Genomic DNA, 21,055 nt, shown 5'->3' with positions numbered 1-21,055 from the left:
GTTTGTGCTCACTGATGTTTCGTGAGAAAATCACGTACTCGTAGTCGTTCTCGTCCAAGAATCCAAAGCTCTGTAATGTCGCGCCGAAGGCGAGGCAGACGTTCAAATACTGGACTAAAATGGCGGAGGACAAAGGAACCATTGTTATTCCGATTAGTGCTTACTAATTAGGTGCTATGTTTGCTTTGTTCTCTTGTTTTATGAGCACTAATTATTTCAAATCCTGTAGATGAAAGACCAGCCCGAAGGCGAGACATTTTATTTACGATACACTACGGGCGCGAATATTGTGTTGTGCTTATAAGCTCCATCTAATCACCAATCTCAAAGAGAGTGAGTCGAGCACATGTTTGAAAATCGCCATTGTTGTGCTTATAAGCTCCATCTGATCACCAATCTCAAAGAGAGTGGGTCGAGCACATGTTTGAAAATCGCCATCTTGTTAAGACCACCTTTAAGTTCTTTTTTTTCCTAGGAGTGATAGAAGGAGCAGCGCCACGGAGCTCCTGAAGTTCATTGATAGCAAAGGTAGCATTTCTGTAGGTCCTACCCCAGTGTACTTGTTTTTCAGTTATACCAATACACCAGTCCAGTTGCAGTAAAACATCATATTGTTTGACTTACCAGAAGAAATAATTGGGTACTTTGCAATCTACTCTCAACGAAATTTGGTCTTGCATGTTACGACCCCAACAAATTTAGCTTTTTTTCGTAGGAGAACCGGGCTCTCAATCTGAACTGCCATATTCGAACTTCAAGTTTCCGCAGTTTTCTTTTGTCTGTAATGATTGAGCTTGTGAGCATGTGTAGTGAAGTATACCACTGGCTGTGTTGTAACGCGGGCTTGGTTCTTCACAAAAATTAGAAACAAATACAAAGGAAACATACTTTTTTTTCATACGACAGGTGTGACCTTCGGGAAAGAATAAAATACCACGCTGATACCGGGAATTAATTTTACTATGAGTGATGGATCATCTTTGGCCATGCTGTATTTATCTTTCGGGACCATGACTTTCGGGACCATTGATTAGAGAATAAACCGATAGAATGGGACTAGGTAACTTACAGCTTAAAGTAATGCAGTAAACACCCACATATAAGAATCTAGAATTTAAGAACCTGTTAGGCTAAAAATTTCATGTTAGACTGTTAGACCCCCCCCCCCCCCCCAACCCCCTTTACATAAGAAGCAGTTTAGCCTAAGAAATTAAACAGGTTCTTATTTTAGAAAATGACCTTGAAATTTCAAACGTCTGGAACAAATTTTAAACTGCACAGATCTTAAAGGTATCAGGATCCTCTTCAGGGGAAATGAGTCATACCATATGTATCATAGAGTAGATATCTTTTGTGGAAATAACAACCAATTTAAGAAGCTAGATCGCCTAAAACTACTGTGAATACCATTTCTTTAAGAACCTATTTAGCCTAACTTGGAAAAATCTAAAAAATCTCACTCCCGGAGCCCGTGACACCGGGAGCATACAGCTTCCATACTTAGCATATGTCACGCCCTTTACTCAGTCCAAGCTACAATCATAGACAAAACCCTTGGGAAGGTCAGGACTTTCGACGTCTTCATTACTTCTCTCCCCTCCATCCCCCCCCCCCTCCCATTCCCCCCTGTTGTGCAAAACTGACTGGTTTTAGTGGGAAATTGTTGTGTTACCTTCCAACATTGAATAGGGGGGAGGGGGCTATATAAGAGAAGGTGAAACTATTTCTCTTGCGCTTTAACAGAAGCGGGTTGAAGTACAGCTCTGATGCGGTTCATTTACATAACCTTGCCAACTACTTTTGTCTATGATTGTAGTTTTAGATGGCTCTTTAATTACATTTTCCGCGAATATATATATATATATATATATATATGCTAGTTAGATGCTTCTGGTCATGGGTTCCTGCAAACTCTCAAGAAACTGAAGGAACTTACACAACAGAGATTCTCTTTGTTTTGATTGTTAAGCGATATTCCATAATGTTTACTTTGATTCCAAGATAAACTATTGAAAAGACAAGCTGTCTCTTTGAGAGAGAATACCCTAATGGTTTAGATTAACATTTTGTTAAACGCGAATAACTTCATTTTGGTTCTAGTTACAAGAACAAACGTTTGAAATTTCTAGCAAAACACCGCTTTGATTTTCACCTCGCTCTTTAGCTGACTCTTTTGCCCTGAACAAAAAATAAAAACGTTTTAATAGACTACACAACAAAAGGTAACTGCAGGCGCCTAAACCTGCCTACGTAGCCAATTGATCCTAACCCGCTTGCCATAGATATTTCTGTTAATTACGCTTTATCGTAGATTACTGAAAATACATGCGTTAGCGAGATTAACTTTGAACCAGGCTTCTTTCCACCATCTGGCATTTTTGTTGTCGACGACACCAGGCAACCATTACAATTACATGCCCTCTAAAGGTATGTCTCTCTTTCCGGATCTGGCTTTGGTTCTTGGCGTGGTTTCACCTTCATGTAAACTATAATGCTGAGACATGCAGCGCAGAAGATTGCCATGGCAATGACCATTATTGTGTTGACGTTCAATGGAGAATCTAAAGGACACAACAATGAAGGTTATTCAGAAGGTGTTCTTCTTAAAAATGTGTAATGGCATTTGACTGAGGAAGTGAGTCAAAGTGATCTTACGTAGAAAGTAACAATTGAAATTAGCACAGCGTTTAAGTCTCGATCTCTGTGACGCTTACTTTTTCCCCCGTTTTATTCACTTTCCGTTTAAATATATTCATGGTGTCTGGAGTGTAGTACTTAGAATTTTTCCCACATAGTGTACCCACGCGTTTTACCGGACCTTTGATTTTTGGCCGAGCCAGTGGGGTCCTGGTAACTAATGACGTCAAAGAAGTCAAGAATGTAATTCCGTTCTGAATCGTCAGAACATTCACAGCATTCGAAGGGTAAATATCGTCCGACATTTCGATAAAGACTTAAGATTTTTAACAAGACTTCTTACACTTTGCACAAGTCTCTCTGAAGAGATGCGATCAAGTTACTTTTTTGACGTCATTAGTTCCCAGGGCCCAACTGGCTCAGCCAATTTTTTTCCGTATAAATCAAACGCACGCTAAAACGCGTGGACACACTATGAGGGAAAATTTGTTGAAGAACCACAATCCAGAGACTATAGAATTGAAACGAAAAGTTAAAAAAACGGTAAAAAATAAGCGTCGTAGGGACTTTTAAGAAACTGGGGAAAGCAACCTGTAGAGCGAGTTAGCGTTGAATTCAGGACCCCAGAAAGCAAATCCAGTCGGTGTTAGGCAGTATCCGCAGCATCCGTGAAAGAACACGCTAACGTTCAATTTGTCAGGCTTATGTTTTCACACAACAGAGAGAGATTCCAATTATAGTATGCCAGACCACAAAACCGGCAACTTCGTGCCCTTGAGGCCGTTTCTCGAAAGCCCCGAAACTTTTCGCGCCTTTTCTGGGTGTCACAATCCCCTCTGTATCTTAAAAACAGAGAGGTTGTAAGTCATTTAATACCAAAATCACTTTCCTTTGTTGGCTTTAAAACATGTTTAAAGAGCAGTTTATCGAAACAATGGGATTGCAGTTTCAAAAACGGGTTTTCGGACCCGAAAAGTTCGGGACTCACTTGTAGAAAAGGGCCCCTGCTCCCACTGAGAGTTTATGAGCATGAGCTTTGAGACGGGGACTACGAATTATAGCCCTTATTTGTAAGACTTGAAGGTTTAATGTTACAAAAGCGACACTTTTTCGTCCGTTTTTTCGAGACCTCGAGTGTTGGTCCGACGGAGGATCGAACCCGTGAACTCCAGCTCGATAGTTCGAAGCACAAACACCTGAGCCAACAGGTTGACGCATTTCCAATGACAAGACTCTATGAAATCAGAGTTGAATCTTAAAAATAACGAAATGGGTGCCGCTCATTTCCCTGAAAAAAGAAAAAAAACCTCGCATTTTTGTTTATGGTGTAAAGGTTATCTAAGGGTAGAGCTCCTTGGTGTAAATGCAGTGGGGTGTTGTGAGGCAAAATGATACCTCTCTCTCTGTTGTCTTCTCTCGCCGCTGCGTCTGTGTCCCGTTTAAGAATAAAAGGTCCCTCCATGAGTGCAGCTCTGACCTCTCCGTTCTCATTTTCAACGTTTCGTCGTCGCCTGGGGAATTCAAGACTCAAACAGTCCAAAGAGCAGCGAGAACTTGACTTGGAAGCGTTGCAGACAACCAAGTTGCAATGGAGGTACACAAACGTTCCATAATCTCCGGAGAACTGAAATGTGTCAAAGCTAAAACGTCTGACTCCGCGGGGGGCTGGGTGGTAAGTGACTGTCGAATCAATAGGGCATCTGTGAAGACAAACAAATTAACTTTGTTATGATTATGTGTAAACTTTGAGAGAGCGTGGATGATACAGTGGTGAGAGGACTCGCCTTGCACTGATGCGTCCCGGGTTTGATTCAACACTCCTGATTCGAGACAACTTCAACTGTATGATGGTGAGATAATTTGTCCCTGCTCCGAGAGCTTTTTCTTCGAGTTCTCCGGTTGTCCCTCTCATCTAAATCCAGCCTTTGGATTCATCGCCTTTACAAGGATTTGCATTCTCTTCAGTTTGTTGAGTACTTGAACTCAGTTAGAAAAGCATGAGAGTAAACGATGATGATGATGATGATGATGATGATGTTGATTATTACTAATATTATTATTACTAATATTATTATTATTACTATTATTATTATTATTATTATTATTATTATTATTATTATTATTCAGTGTTACACAAATGGATAAAAGAGGCGGGTAAATATTATCAACTACACAGAAATAACTCGCATCCCTACAAATAAATCTAAATTGATACTATGCTGAAAACTAAGTCATCAGTGTCTTCAAGACGAGGTATGAGAATTTGACACTGAAAAAACGTAGGCCAGTTTTGTTTCAAAATTGCAGGCCATTTCCATCCTTCAAATCATTAACAACAGCTGTCAGTCTCACGGCAGCAAACCTCAGCTTATAGGAGAAAAGTGAGAGGTAAAGCGAAGAAAACAGGGATTCGTCAAGAGACTGTTTCCAACTGGGTAAGCTTCATACAGTCATGTCCAGCTTTCTTTCAAGATTGAGCCTGCATCAATTCTCAGCTCTCAGTTCTTCAGTTCTCAGAGGTATGAAACGTATACAGAGCATTTTACGAAAAGGCATGCAGTCCCATATTTATTACATTTAAATGGGCGACTTGTTGAAAACACTAAAAAATGCCTCAAAGATTAAGCAAAGGAGGGATGAAAAATGGTTGATCGAAGGCAAATTCTAAGCAACGTTCGAGCGAGCTAAAAATCTCGGACGATCATTATCCATAAGGAGATACAAAACGATAAAACAGAGTAAGATAGATCTTAGATCTTTAGATCTTTGGCCACTAGAATCATCCAGCATCATGCACGAATTCTGAAAATCGCATCCCAAGTACCATCATGAAAACGAAGGGAATCGATTCACATGAAATCATGATCCGCATTCATTTGAGGTGGAATCTGGAACACACACCTGAAATCTCGAATCCGCAGGACGAAATCTCAGATCCAAGGCGGTCTCGAATTTCGATGGTTTGCAGGGGAGGAGGTTTAAACTTCAGAGTTAATTTGTGTCTACTAGCATTACAGTCAGAAAATTAATTTGCCTCCAGGGATGAAGAACATTTACCTTTCTCTGATGAGGTAGTATTTCATGTCATCATCTGGATTTTGACTGGGTGTAGCATAACATTTTTCTTCTCTAAGCTGCAGTCGGGGATCGGGTGAATCAAGAGACAACTGAAAATGCAAATGATGCGTAAAAGAAACTCAATGAAAGTTAGTTTACAGCGCACAGGAATTAAGAGGCATAAGATTTCGGGAGTTAACATTTATGTCTAACGGGGCTATAAAACTTCGAAAGCGGGAATTTTTAGCTTGGATTATATCAGGGGTAATTTGTGACAAGGAATATGAAAAACGATTCTGAATAAGTCACAGGCGTACTGATGGAAGCTCGTTTTTTAGCCGAGCTCCGCACGCAGAAGACGCACGCGTTGAGCACCATTGGTAAGAAAATATGGTAACCCATCTGTGCGAAAAAAATTGGTTTTGGTCACCGTACGGCTGTACGGTCGTACGACCATCCACCCCTCCATGTATGCCAATGTGACCAGTATTACGTGACCATATCGCGGGCTCAAAGTTAGAGCTCATCAAAGCGGCCATACTCAAGCTAGTTTTCAGCGGAAAAGCTTAAATAACAATGACCACCGCTGGTCAGCAACCTGGTCCTGGTCATTGCTGTCTAAGGTCTTCCGTTTTCAGAGTACGTTTTTGATATTGGACATCCATGTTATGGTCAATTGACACCTATCAAAACAAGGTATCCACTGACCAGTATCCCATGACCATATCAAGTTTAGATTTCATCGAGGTTAGCTGACCAAGTACTGGGTTTCGACTGAATCGCAGGCTCAAGCTAGGTTAACTTATTGTACGAACCTGGGAGCTAAGCTATGAGGCCTGGCTAAATCTATATGTTATCCCAGTTATAAACGTTAGTTGACCAGTAACAAGAAAAAAGCTTGAAACAGTGACCTCTTTCCAAAACAGAAACACCCAAAAAACATCAAGTGCATGAACTTTAATTAAAACCGATAAAACATGCCTTTTTAGAATTCTTTATGTAAAGCATACTAATAAGGCATAGCTTGTTTTCCTTGCATGTTAATGTTCTCGTCTCATAATTTGTTTGGACTCCAAAGGGACATGCTTTCCGTGGAATGTGTTTTTTTTTTCCCCGCAGGTCGTGTTTTTCGGGTCTAAACCACTCGCCTTCCTCTGGTGATTAAAAACCCGATAAAACCCTCCAGCTCGTTTATTAAACATTATTATATGGCCAGCAATAGGCCATTTTACAGTTGTTTGCTCAGCGACCTAGCCAATATTCCCCAGCACGGCCCTCGCGCTAGGTTAGGAAGAGGTTAGTATTTATATATATGTAGTATAGATGGCTGGCAACCAATCTTTAGTGGCACACATAACAATGATGTAATGTACAATTGCTGGTGGACGAACAAAAGGAGCAAATGAGAGATCTTTTGTTTTCTTCCACCAACTTGGCGGCGATGACGTACATGAAAATCACCTAGATTCCTATGTTATCTCGAAATGATAGGTCTACTCACCTGAATGAACAAGGGCTTGTTTAAGGTGACTTTCAATGGGAAGTCCCTTACGCCAAACGGAAGCAAATAATCCTCGTCTCTGAATACAGATATTTCCAGAGTTAACTCTGTCGTAGTTTCTCCACCTTCCATACTCACTTTCAGCTTCAAATAAGTAAAAAAAATAGGATTAACGTAAAAGATCTCCTACTGATGACTTCAACACAGGACTGTGAGACCGAACTGCGTACCGCCTGCATGCACCTTTTGCTAATCTCGTTTTGTCGAGCTGTTCTATGAGTTATAGTTTTTCCAGTTCGCTTAACCCTTTCTTTTTATCTGCTTCATTTGCTTATTTATCTATTACTTATTTATTTATATTCTGAAATCAAGAAAACATATTTGAACTATTATATTTTGTGGACTGCAGTGTTGAATACATCTTGCGAAATTGGCCAATCACTGCGCGTGTACTATTCTGATACATTTGATAGCAAAACCGTAAGCAGTAATGCTCCTTAGCTTTTATTTAGAATACTTCTGGCTGCTTCAGATGGAATGTGCTTCAATATTTAGCAGAAAACATCTTTTGCAAACTAAAGACGGTCTTCTTACTTAAGGTGTCTCAAACCAGTTTCAATTCAATACTTGAAAGAAACGTTCTTATTGGAAGGATTGACACTGCAACACTTTATCACTTGACAGAGATGTCATGGTACCATATCAAACACTAATTATTGATCAACAAGATGCAGTCATTTTTGTGACGTAAAAAGTTACCGTGGCAACAGGGAAACCCTGCCAAAACACCCCATATTTTGGCTTTAGCTGCTCATATTTCAAAAACGAAGGCTGACCCCCATTTTTTCTTTCTGAAATTTAATCAGCATGCCAAAGTAAAACTTTCTGCAAAGTTTTAAAAAAATTCTGTCAAGCGGATTCAGAGCTACCTTAAATAATTGAAAATTTAAGATAGCTCTGAATCCGCTACACAGAATTTTTTTAAACTTTGCGGAGAGTTTTATCTTGGCTTTCTGATTACTTTTGTGCAATTAAAAAATGGGCTCACCGAGTTAGTTTTTCAGATATGAGCAACTAAAGCCAGGATTTAGGGTGTTTTTGCAAGGCTTTCCTGTTGCTATGATAACTCGTTATGTCACAAAAATGACTGCATCTTGGTCAGCAATAATTAATGTTTTACATGGTTCCAAAGCATTGCTGTACAGTTACGTGATAAAGTGTTGTGGTGTCAATCCTAATAACAAGGTCTTTTGAAAGTGTTGAAACTGGTTTGAGCCAACTTAACTATCGTAAACGAACCCGTGGATATCCCCATCACTCACGATCCTGATCTTGAAGCGTTTCTGACACTAATTCGAGTGGACTCGTTCCAGCTGTCAGTTGTGCCTTAACCAGCTCTGGTTCACGATTGTGACGAAAGCAGCAGACACCAGTCATGGCAAGTCATGATTTTTCACATGAGTTGATTTGATTTGTCCCAGGAACCCATGACCCGGAACCTACAACTCTACTGTGTTCGTGTAACGGCGTTTTCGCAGACCAATTTATTTTTAGATTGAATTTCCCGCGAATATGACTCCCACAGGAGCCCGATGACCAATTACAAGAAATTAAGCTGACGTCATAGGGTCACCGAACCGGAACTGTCTTTGTTTTTTACCTAATTCGCGGGAAGGGCTAGTCTAAAAATAAACCTACTTGTGAAAACGCCGTTTCACAGACGCTGTATGGAAGTTGCACGCTCCAGATGGGCTCCTGTTTGTCCCCATTTAGTGCCCCAGTGCCAAATGCAATTAACACTTAGTCAGACCTACTTGCAAATACGGCGGCCATTTTGACAACTATTGTTTCAAATAGCTATTATGGGATACCCAGATAGGCATCCCATAATGTCATAATGTCAATAGAAATCAAAATGGCCGCTGTATCTGCAAAAAGTTCTATAGTCATAGTTTATTTACCCACTAGGAGCTTAGGAGTCGTAACTCGTTGAAACGCTCTCGTGCAACCATGATATATCACAGAAGACAGACCCCACAATACTGGGAACTCTATGCCCTACTCTTTGCGAATAGTGTGTGGTTTCTTTTACGTCTCACAGGGTTATGAACATTGAAGGGCTGTGAGTCGAGGCCTACGGTTTATCGTCCTTGTACGAGAAGACTATAGAGTCTAACCATTTGCAATGGTCACAACAAAGGCAGCATTTTCTCCTCATTTATTTTAAGATCCTGAGTGTTGGTCCGGCCGGAGTCGAACTCACGACCTCCCGAATGGCAGCCCGGTGCTCAGCCAATAAGAAATGTCTGAAAAAATAGGTTTGAGACATATTATTGAAACTTACCTTCCGAGGAATAATACCAAATGTTGATGTTACACCTTCTTTCGTGTAGTAGCAGCTGAAAGGAATGGTAAGCTCTGGCATTCGAGAAATCATACCCTCATATCCAATCTCTTGCTCCTCAACTTTGTTGCTATAGACAACGGCGTCATCCGTGTGACTGCTGACCGTACCACAACCCATCAAGGGTGCAATTAGGCTGAAATGAGTCTCATTTTCCCGTGCGCTGCACGTCCGATCAACGAGACGGAGGTAAGAGGACTTGATTCCGTTTAATATCTTTTGCTCCACGTCAATCTGCATTTCATTTTTTCTGCAGGTTATTGTAACTCCCTCTTAAGACAAAAAAGAGTGATTAAGGGTTAGCAACTTTTTGCCTTTGCAAAGATATCCGACCAACACGAATTTTTTTTCGGTGATCGCGGATTTCACGTTCAACATGTCTGCACTGAAAATGGCCCCCTCCCTGACTCGTCCCCAGTCGTCTTTCATTATTAATATTTGGCGTGGAAGACTAGAACGGGCTCTTTTATCTTCCCCGCGCGCATAACCTAAGCGCTTCCCTGGTAAATAATTAATGATAGAGACAACATAGAGCCGACTAGGGACGAATCAGACCCCCTCCCGCATTAAAAAATGTTGAAAATGCACATCCTAAGTTTTTTTTTTTAGCGGAATGGTTTCCCGAAACTAAATATTGTGTTTCAAATCTCTTATATGGCCGAGCAGAAGTGCTCTACGAATTGGGGAGACGTTGTCACACCCGAATAGGGTTTAAATATAACGACGTACGCCCTTTCGAGGCAATAAATTTGTAGAGAATCATGGCAACAGTTTTGGGAGTTTCGTTACAGGCAGCGCCAGCGCAAATAGGTCGTAAATCTATTCCTCACAATCAGCACTGAGTTTGAGAAAAAATGGTCTTTTGTTGTCCTAGATTACTTCCGGCGGAAATTCCACCAGACCCTAAACACGTTGAGTCAGTCTGATAGCTCTGTTGTTGAAGCCGATGGGAATTAGTCGAACTTTGACTCAATAAAAAGCTTTTCACGGTGCAGGTCATGGCCCGTTTGTGGAGGCGAGTGTGGCGGCGCTGTAGGTTCTCATTTACAAAAGAGCCAGGATTTCAGATTGTATGGAGAGCAAATAAAAGCCGCTCAAGGCAAGTAAACCAGCAAATCAGGCGGTTGCAAGATTTTATCAGGTCTTCATCTGCAGGAAAGATTCGCAATTCGGCGAGCCTGTGTTTCGCGGTATAAAAAGGCTAAAACTATACACTGCTGGAATTTTAGGTTTTTTTCCAAAACAGTCCCTTCTGTGTCTGATCCCAACCTTACATTGTGGATCACGTTAGTAATTTAATAACCAACCTTTAATAACCATTATCGACTTCACGTTGTTCAGATTATATCTGTGTCCCAAAAATTTTTTTCACCCTAAATATTGAAATCAACTTCACCAATACACAAATTTTAGAAGGCGTCTTCGTCTATCCGTGAAAAATGCCTCATCCTTAACAACTGTGTATGGAGATTTATATTCGCTTCACCTAAACTTGAAACTTCACAAGCCATGACTTTACGTTAAGCAACGGACAAAAGAAAGCCTGTTTTTCACCTACCGTTTGTTTGGTTTCCCTTTCCTTCGACTAATGCTGAGAGTATTAAGACATAAATGCACAGAGAAAACATTTTGAATCACGCTGATCGACCTTGAGTGGTATTCCCGGCAAACGCGACTTGTCACAAATACAATTTCCCACCATGCCTAGCCTGGGGCCACATTTAGCAGCCACAAAGAGAAGTTGTTTAGAGAAATTGTTGAGAAATTCCCGCCATTCTTTGACAGAAGATAGCCTACTGATGCTTATCTGGTATAATCCAACTAAAAGCTCAGGAATTTAGGATCATCTTCATTCGTGAAGTTCATTCTTTTAGAGAGGGATTGAAACTTTGCTAGCAGCACGAAATTGAGAACGATGACAACGAGCGATTTTATGCCTCTTTCTAACCAAGTTCGAAGTCCGTACTGTAAGATACCGACCGAGCTTTTTCCTCTGATGCGAGGGCCAAAAACTCAAAAAGAAAAACGAAGATCCGTAACTTACAGTACGGACCGACAAAACGAGGTTAATAAGTTCTTTATTATATCTCTGAGGTAATCAGGCGAGCGGGAAAGAAAAAAAGTTGGTTAAACTCCAGTGCCATAAATGATTGGCATGCCTCAAAAGCCGCAATCTTCAAACAGTTTTACAAGTTCATTTCACATAAACGCCATTAAAAACATGCTAGAGAATCTTTCATTAAAATCTTGAAGTTAGCGGGACGTACTGTAGATTACGGTTCGTTGAATTAAACAATCACAGCGCACGTACTTTCTGCGAGATATAAAAAAAATACGTCGAATACATTTTACAAACCTGTTATCGGTGGTAATTTACCCTTGGGGTCCACGCATCTCCTACGACATCCATCGAAACAACAAACTTTGTCGCGTGGACAATCATTCAAATCTTCACAAAGAGGCCTCAAAGTGCTAGTACAATGATAAGGCGTTACAGGGGGACACTTCACTACAAAAGATTAACAAAATCAAATATAAGACTTGACATACCCTACCCGATGCTACCAGCATGTTGTGCTGGTAGTATCTTTCAGTTTGAAATGAATGACTGAGATGGAAGATGAAATGAAGAGATTATATTTTCTCAATAGGTGGTTTGCAACCAATCCACAGAGACACAGATAACAATGCTGGAATGTACAATCGGTGGTGGACGAACAAAGGGAGCTAATGAGCGATATTTTGTTTTCGTCCACCAAAATGGCGTTGATGACGTAACATAAAAACCACCGACGGTAACTCGGGTGTACTCGGGTGTACTCGGAAAAAAATTCGAGTGCTCCTTTGCAGGAATCGAACCTACGGCCTTCCGGGTACTATTTCGGTCTACCGCTATTGAGAAGCGAGAATGAGCCTTCTCGACAATTTCGTTCCTAGCAGTGTATAGCGGGACAGTTGCCACCTGAACATAATTTAACGGCATACTTCCCACTAGTCTCCTATAGCTCAGTCTTACAGCATCTGAACAGGTAATCGGAAGCTCGTAGCTTCATTCGGGATTACTCGGATATTTTCCGAATATCCCCGAATCATCGTCGAAATCAAAGGTCATGACCTGGCTCCCACGAGACTCCCATAGCTCAGCACTAGAGCATCCGAACTAATAATCGGAAAGTCGTATAGGTTTGACTCCTAGAAAGGAGCACTCAGATTTTTTTCCGAGTACACCCGAGTCACCAATCACCGAGAGTGAATATCATCTCTTCACATTTCAGTTTGTCAGTAGAGAGAATCCTCAGTTTCCACGCACGTGACAAGGTGACCATGTTGGTTCGCAATGCAATACTTTTTTTTCGCTGAATTTGCATAATAATAATAATAATAATAATAATAAAGTGTAGATCCCGGCGAAGAGACAGGTTATTGTTCTTGCCAACCAACATGGCCATTCACGAGAATGAGAACGACAAAAGATAACGGGTTTAAATCAGCAAAAAACAGATGCCCTGTAAGCACACCATAAGTTTTTCACGTTCTCATTGGTAGATTTCTTTGACATCCTTTGCTCAATAACGACGTGAAACGTCCAAATTTTAAGTTCTTAGGAGGACGTAAACACATTTTCATAACTGGAGGGTGTAAACTGCAGATAGCAGCTTAGAGTTGCAGCTCACAGTTTTCACCATAGCAGAAACAACTCAAACCATTACTAACGCTAACATTAGGCCTAAACACTACTTTAGATAACATTTTAGCTTAAGGATGGCATTTTTATAAAGGTTTCAGTTGTTGCACTTATGGCAAAACAATGACCTGCAACTTGCACTTTACCTCCTCCGTTTTCATAACAATCATCGCGTAAATTAATGGTAAACCTAAACGTTAGTCTCTACAGACACAGATAACATGGCTGCAATATACAATTGCTGTTAGACGAACAAAGGGAGCTAATGAGAGATCTTTCGTTTTGGTTATGACTGGAATGGATACTCGAAAATAAGGTGAGACACTCGTGACACGTTACGTGGTAATACCTGACAGCCTCAGTGTTAAGAAACAACACTATTTTTAGGCAGAGAATTACTGCTGGGTTAGGCACTGATCTCTAGTGATTAGGGTTAAGAGCTTACTCGAAATGGTTCTAGTGACACTCTCTTTTCACAGATTTGTTTTAAACTGAGCATAAACTTAAGTAAGATCGTTTGGCTCTTTATATACACAAAACGAAGTGTCTCACTCTATTTTGGAATATCCATTCTTGTCACCATCTTTCTGTTTTCGTCCACTAACATGGCGGTGATGACGTAACATGAAAGACATCGAGCTACATCTCAAGACTGACAGAAACCAGTCAGCGGATTTAACTATTGCTGTGTACCGTTTCACGTAAACGCGACACTAAATGTCTCAAAGGTTTCCGTGTTCTTCCTTAACGTGAACGCCCAGTATGCTAGTCTAACGCTTGGGTAGTTGGAATACATGATAACTTTTACTTTCGGCACGAGGTGGAATAATCGAAAAATTGTAAATTTTCGATCATGCTGATGATGATGATGATGATGATGATGACGATTATTATTATATGGAGTCTGTCATTTTTCAACTGTCACAGTCGAGCTATGTCATGCGTGACCAGTATCCACGAGACTGAAATGAACATCCGAATTCCTCTTCGAAGCTTCCGAGATTTGATTGGAATCTTGAAGATTTTTTCCGAAACTTGGTATGAAAAATGCACAATAAATGAACAATAATTCATCAAACGCTGAAAATAGTTTCCACTTTTCAAACACCTTTTATTTTATTGTAAAACAACAGTTCATAGCTAACTATTTGCGATATATGAAGGAAATATTTACTGGAAATTCAGAATCTCGATAGCAAAGTTCAAAACTTGCACGCTGATTTGAATACTCAGTTCAAATTTCAAAACTGCTGGTCACGGGTGGCGTTGCTCGACGGTAATGAGTTCTCCATACAAGTTATATCCTGCAACTTCAGTACTCGATAAAATGAACTCATCAAAGGAGTAGCCCTTTGAATTTGTACTTTCGTTTTCAATATGGTCCATGAATCCTTTTGGAATTGTCCCAAGCGCCCACAAACAAGAGGCACAATCCTCGTCTTGACCTTCCACAGCCTCTCACTTACCTAGCTTGCCAAATCTTGATATTTACCAGTTTTTTTTTCTGCTCCTCTTCTGTTTAGTCCAACCGTGATACATTGAATTAGGTCTCTTTAAATATATTTTTTGCTTATTCCAATTTACTATCTAATCAGCCATAAGAAGAACTCTAAAAATGTTTAATTTCGCGGCAGTTAAAGGGGCCGTGTCAAGCCGGAAATTTGGCTAAATTCGGCGACTAACAACTGGCAACCAAATAAAACAAAATGTAACTTATACTTGTTAAACCACTTAAGGAAGGTTTGAATAAAACAGCAAATACAAAAGGAGATAGGGATGGGCAAATGGATCGCAAAACTGTTCAGCCTAACAGTCTTTCAAATATTATCTCTGTTGTTTGTAACTTAAAATCATATATGCAACGGACCTTTTTTGTCACGAAGCATTAAATTGTGTAGTTTAAAAGTAATTTCTGGGTTAACGTTAAGTTGCATAGCGAGTACGAGCGAGTAGAATTACACAAGATCAACTTCACTGCAATGACACAGGCCCTTTAAAATAGTTCTTCCATGCGTTACCTGCTGCAGCCACAGGAGAAGTGTCATTGTCAGCCGCAGGAGGAACGCAGACCCTATAGCAGCCATTGGAGCAGCATTTCATATCCTTCACGCAGTCGTAGTCCATGAAGCACTCATGTACATCTGCCGCACACAGCGGGATTATGGTAGGAAGAACAGGGCATATCCCTTTTTTACCTACAGTCGCAAGAAAATAGGGAAAGATCATCTATGACGCTGCAGTCCATCCCATCAAAGTGCAGCTCTGTATGAATGAGTGGTTACGGAACTTAGTGCCGTGTAACCACTTTCATTCAAAAAGACCGATGAAGGCTGAGCGATTCAGCCGAAATGTTTCCATTCTAATCGAGCTAAATTATAACGTTCTAATCATGATCTAAATTGAATTTAAAATTGAAAGGAAGTTCCTGTAACTCGAATTTCGAATCTTATACTTTTAGTTACAATTAGCTTAGGATTAACATTGAACTTAAGCAAGGGCGACGGCTACAAGAACGCCACAAAAAAATTGGCCGATAAGTGTTGCGGCACCAAAAAGCGTTCTGCAAAACTGACATAAAACATATCGCAAACTTACTCCACCTCCTCTATCACCTTACCTATTTGCACAGAGCCTCTTTTTTCAGGATCCCAGCACTGCCTTCTGCAGCCAGTAAAACAGCAGTAGGTGCCATTCACACACTCATTGTTGTTATTACAGGTATTCTTAAGTCCCAAGTGACAGATCTTTGATGGCGTGGTGATGGGACACTTTATTTCATAGTCTGCAGCGACTGGAATGAAGAGGTCACGCGATCAAACATGGAAACACGCTGCAAATCTTTGGTTAAATATATTTAAAGTCTGTATGGAATACAGCCATTTTCTTACGTCACGAGAACGAATCAATGATTCACCTTATTCCAAAATGGCCGCCGTTTCAGTTCTTTGTTTTTTGTTTGTTTGCAAATCGGCCCTTTTGGTCTCGTTTAAGGTTAAATATTCTTTTGAATTTTACGTTTGAAAGCGACGCCAAGAGGGCCAATTTGCAAGGGAACGAAAGAATATAAAAATGGCGGCCATTTTGAAATATTCAAGTGAAGCTATGATCCTCGCAGTTATAAAAGCAATTTTTGCAATTGCGTAAAGAAGCCTGAAAAATTCAGGACTTCAACGGGGTTTGAACCCGTGACCTCGCGATACCGGTGCCACGCTCTAACTAACTGAGCTATGAAGCCACTGACGTTGGGAGCTGGTCATTTGTGGGTTCTAATGTTGCGTTCATAACTGCGAGGATCATAGCTTCACTTGATTTCATATCCGCAGTTCATATATGATCCATTTCATATATCATTTCATCGTTGATTCATTCCTCACGGGAACATTAGAACCCACAAATGACCATCTCCCAACGTCAGTGGCTTCATAGCTCAGTTGGTTAGAAAGTCGCACCGGTATCGCGAGGTCGCGGGTTCAAACCCCGTTGAAGTCCTGAATTTTTCAGGCTTCTTTACGCAATTGCAAAAATTGCGTTCATAACTGCGACGATCATAGCTTCACTTGATTTCATATCCGCATTTCATATATCATTTCATCGTTGATTTTGAAATAAGGTGGATTGAACCAGATAGAGTTTGCTTTCGTAGATGGTGACACCAAATGGTCTTTAGTAGTATTTACAGTCGTCCGGTGCACATAATAACCTTGGAACTACTCTAAAATCATAGAAGGATTCCAAATAGGATACATTAGATAACGGAGGATAATGACAGCACATTTGCCAACACTTACCAGAGCCAACATCTGCAAACGTTGGACTGATACATCTTGTAAAACAACTGTTGTTGCAACATTTCTTTCCAGGAAAGCAATCGTTATCAAATTGACATTCATCATAATCCGCAAGTACGCAGAATTCAGGTGGTTGAAGAATTGGACATTGACCAGGTCTGAGGACTGAGGGCAACAAAGGTACAAAGTCAGTAAGGTTGGATTTTGAAAGTGTGATGTTGTTCCTGTGAGGAATAAGGCGCTAAAATTTGGTGGCAATGGGTTTGAAAGGGATAAATGACCCCTAAAAAAATCCATACCAATTTGGTTATTTTATTATCTCTCAAGTAGTACGCGTGTTGTGATTGGCTAAATTAGCGGGCCGTAGTCAACAGTACGGCTTGCTAAATTTGAAATTGCGATAAAAGAGCGGAGGGGTTGGCGCAGTGGTAAGATCTCTGCCTTCCAACCCTAAGGTCCCGGGTTCCATTCCCAGTTCTACCGAGAGTGGAATAATTGGCGACCTTCTTTCCCGCTAAAGTTCACTCAGCTTTCCATCCTTCCGAGGTCGGTAAAATGAGTACCAGCATGCATGGACTGCTTAGAAGCGGCTGCCATTTGCGCCTGTATATGCTTCCAGTCCGCTGGGGGTAAATTGATCATTGTAAAGCGCCTTTGAGACGTTTGTGATAAAGGCGCTATATAAATGCACCACTTTACTTTTATAAAACATTCTTTAGGAAGTTTTCCATGTCGTCTCTCCCTCGTAAACTTGTAACACTGGCTTAGCACTTGCAAGCAAACTATTCTACAATTTGTGGCAGTTGAACTTCAACTAGTTTTCTTTCCCGCGGGGCTGATTACCACGGAGACATAATAAATATCCTACTAACCTCGTTTTCTCGGCCCGTACTGAAAGTTACAGAAAAAAAACAATTCCGTAACTTGGAAGGTATTCGAAAGGGGGTACCATTGGTCAATGAAAGGTATACGAAAGGTGTTCCTTTTCTGTCAAAAATGGTATATAAAAGACTGAAGGGTCTGACCTCGGGGCGGACCCTACCCGTATTGTTTTTTTTTTTAGTACCCCCCAGGGGAGGGGGTTTAGGACCTCGAATTCTCTCATTGAACGGATGCAAAAAAGCAGAATTAGTATTAGCGGACTTCATGCTGTTGTTTCTCTAGACTATATCTTTCCTAGCAATGCCGCTGTTGAAGTAAACGATATCACTTAAACTATAATTCATGCAATGTGCCAAATGTACTGGGATTGAAAACTGTTAATCATGAACCCTAACCCATCAGTGAATCCGAAAAGCCACGAGGAGTTGCGCATCGTCTGCGACATCCATCGTAACAGCAGAGACCGCCTTGAATGTAGTTACAATCGGAATCATTGGAACACTGGCCAAGCAGCCCTATGTGACAACGCCGGGAAGGCGACGGAGCTGCCGGACATTTATCTGAAATTCAATGGTATGAAATAAGCAGACTTTGCATTCTACTCGGCGGTCTAAAAATGGAGAGGTTCGGGTTTTTTTCTCCGGATACTCTGGTTTTCTCCTCTTCTAAAAAACCGACGTTTAATTTTGAGTTTATTTAAATGTATAGTGTTCCCAATTAGTCCCCCGGCGCTACAAGACTTGACACCTTCGCGGGTGTCCTTCGGGAAAAAAATTCGTACGCGCGCTAGTTTCAATAAAATCCTAACTATACATCAGAAGAAAGCTTAATAAATGTAGATTACGATTTTATTAAGTGTCAGGATCCGGTAAGACGTGAGACCACCAAGGGTTCTTCTATTGAAAGTATCGGGTATCGCATGCCGCAGTACGAGCAAAATGACTGCACAGTGTTATTCCCAAGGCATCAATCAACAAAATTGCGTCGAGAAATTCTGGTATTTAAAATATTTTTCCAGTGGCGTCCATTTACGCAACACGTCTTGCATATTTTTAGCTTCTCCAACTTTAGATGCGGATATCTAGACAACCAATCAGAATATCGAAAAAGCCTGACACCCTTTTGTTGATTGATGCCTTGTGAATATCACTGTGCAGTCATTTTGCTCGTGCTGCGGCATCCGATACCCGATAAATTCAATAGAAGAACCCCGGGAGAAGAACCCTCGGTGGTTTCACGTCTTACCGACTCCTGACACTTACTAAAAGGAAAACTCGCTTAAGGACGGTGCCTACTAATTCAAAGGTATTTTGTCGCGGTTTACTGAACATACGGGAGAAGCAGATCTTAACAAGTGTTATTGAAATCCAAAAAGAAAATTGGGGGTAACCACGCATTTTTCGTAGATAATTAATCAACAACATTTGTAAAAAGTTTTAATATACAAAGCAATGTATGGCGTTTCTTTCCAAATTGAAGCTTAATTACTGAAAAATGCATGGTTACCCCCAATTTTCTTTTTGGATACCAAGAGCTCTTGCTAAGTTCTGCTTTCTCTGCACAGTTTTGAATCGCGTAAAAATATCCCTGTATTAATAAGAACCACCCATAGGAAATCCGAGATGTCTCGAGATGCGCAGAACGTGTGCGCAATTACAGTAGTAGGCACCGTCCTTAAACTATATTTTTATCGTAAACTACATTTATTAAGCTGTGTTAGGATTTTATCAAAACTAGCGCGCGTGCAAGTTTTTTTTCCGAAGGACACCCTATTTTTCTCCAGATTTTGAAAGTGTGTTTGCTTAACATCTGACTAGCAAAATTGTGAGCTTTGATTTTTATCCAACGGCCGTTTACTTTGAGAGTAAGTACTGGATTTCACGGTCCGCCATTACTCAAGTTAAAAACTGACCGATTGGACCTCAGAGGGTTGGATCCAGTGAAAAGTGACGTCAAAGGCTCACTGCTTCAAGTTTCAGCGTCTGAATGCAACTTATTATGTATGCAAAACGCGAGTTTAAAAGTCTGATAGCCCAAAACTCCCGTAATGCATATTAATTCTGCGGCGTACAGACGCATTGCATTCTTTAACTAGTGAGCCTTTTACGTTATTTTCTCCTCAATCCAGCTTTCTCAAGAAATTTAAGTTATTAATGGCGGGCCATTAAATAGGACAATTCCCGTTAAAAAAAAAAAAAAAAAAAAAACAGGGGTCTTTTTTAAATGAAGGCTTAAGAGGCTCTGACTGTAAATATCGAGAATCCGCTGACAGTTGCAAAATTTCACAATTTATTTTATTCTACCTAAAAGACCCATTTGGTGAACTATTTTCAAAAATGGAAATAAAAAGTTCCATCGCGCTTTGCTTTTTCCGAAAAATCCAAAAGTTCAAATTACGCCGAGGCGGCACCCAATCCTCCGGAAAAACAAAGAAAAATTCTGCAACTTCGTTAACTCCGTATGCGACAACGCGTTGAATTCCTGGTTTGCTATTTTGGATATTGGTAAAAGGACCCTTTGTCGTTTAAAAAATGTAAACTTCATGTAATTTTGTCAAGTTTAAGACGACATAAAAACCCGTTGAAATAACCCACTTTCAATCTTTTGGGTTGAGGTGAAATAAAGGCCAACTTTAAAGACCTATAAAAATCCTAGTATATAAATTTAGGTGTCATGTTGTACATCAGCTGAAAGCTTTATCCTTGTAGGTCATTTTCTCCAACTGTCGTTTTTGGCCCGCAAAAATTAGCGCATCCAGTTTGAAAAGAGTTCGGGCTACTTTGACCAAAAATTCAATGCAAATTGCTGAGCGGATGCATGTCACGCAAGAGGTCACGGCTAAACCTTCAGTTTACAAATAATGCATCTTTTTTCTCTTTCTGATTGAAAATGGCAGCAAAGAGCGCCTTGAAGTACTTCAATGACCTTTCAATATATTTAACGATCATACAAGCACACCACATATCATTTTATTTATCCTAGGTCTAGACGAAGATAACAGTCGTCGATCGCGTTGATGCGTAGTCCAATAAATTGACCTAAAATTTGATTCACATACACAGCGAAACTTATTACAAAGTTGAAGAGAATTGGGTAGACTT

General features: G+C 40.5%; 1 protein-coding gene across 2 annotated transcripts in view; it reads right to left on the bottom strand.

The window, feature by feature from the left end:
• Window positions 1-1,935: 1,935 nt before the first annotated feature.
• LOC138013212 (uncharacterized) overlaps window positions 1,936-21,055 on the bottom strand; it is a 45,976-nt gene continuing 26,856 nt past the window's right edge. Inside the window, exons 12-21 of one of the 2 annotated variants that reach the window (XM_068860229.1) lie at window positions 18,350-18,514; window positions 17,073-17,237; window positions 15,902-16,075; window positions 15,303-15,479; window positions 11,956-12,108; window positions 9,540-9,871; window positions 7,196-7,339; window positions 5,695-5,804; window positions 4,033-4,337; window positions 1,936-2,561 (exon numbers count right to left, since the gene is read on the bottom strand). In XM_068860229.1, the coding sequence (XP_068716330.1) occupies window positions 2,422-2,561; window positions 4,033-4,337; window positions 5,695-5,804; window positions 7,196-7,339; window positions 9,540-9,871; window positions 11,956-12,108; window positions 15,303-15,479; window positions 15,902-16,075; window positions 17,073-17,237; window positions 18,350-18,514 (1,865 nt within the window). In that variant the 3' untranslated portion in view covers window positions 1,936-2,421. The remainder of the gene's footprint in view (window positions 2,562-4,032; window positions 4,338-5,694; window positions 5,805-7,195; window positions 7,340-9,539; window positions 9,872-11,955; window positions 12,109-15,302; window positions 15,480-15,901; window positions 16,076-17,072; window positions 17,238-18,349; window positions 18,515-21,055) is intronic. The other variant, XM_068860230.1, reaches the window with a different exon arrangement.

The sequence above is a fragment of the Montipora foliosa genome, chromosome 8, assembly GCF_036669935.1.
Source record: "Montipora foliosa isolate CH-2021 chromosome 8, ASM3666993v2, whole genome shotgun sequence".
NCBI classification, from domain to species: Eukaryota; Metazoa; Cnidaria; class Anthozoa; order Scleractinia; family Acroporidae; genus Montipora; species Montipora foliosa.
This window is presented reverse-complemented; position numbering and strand designations above follow the sequence as displayed.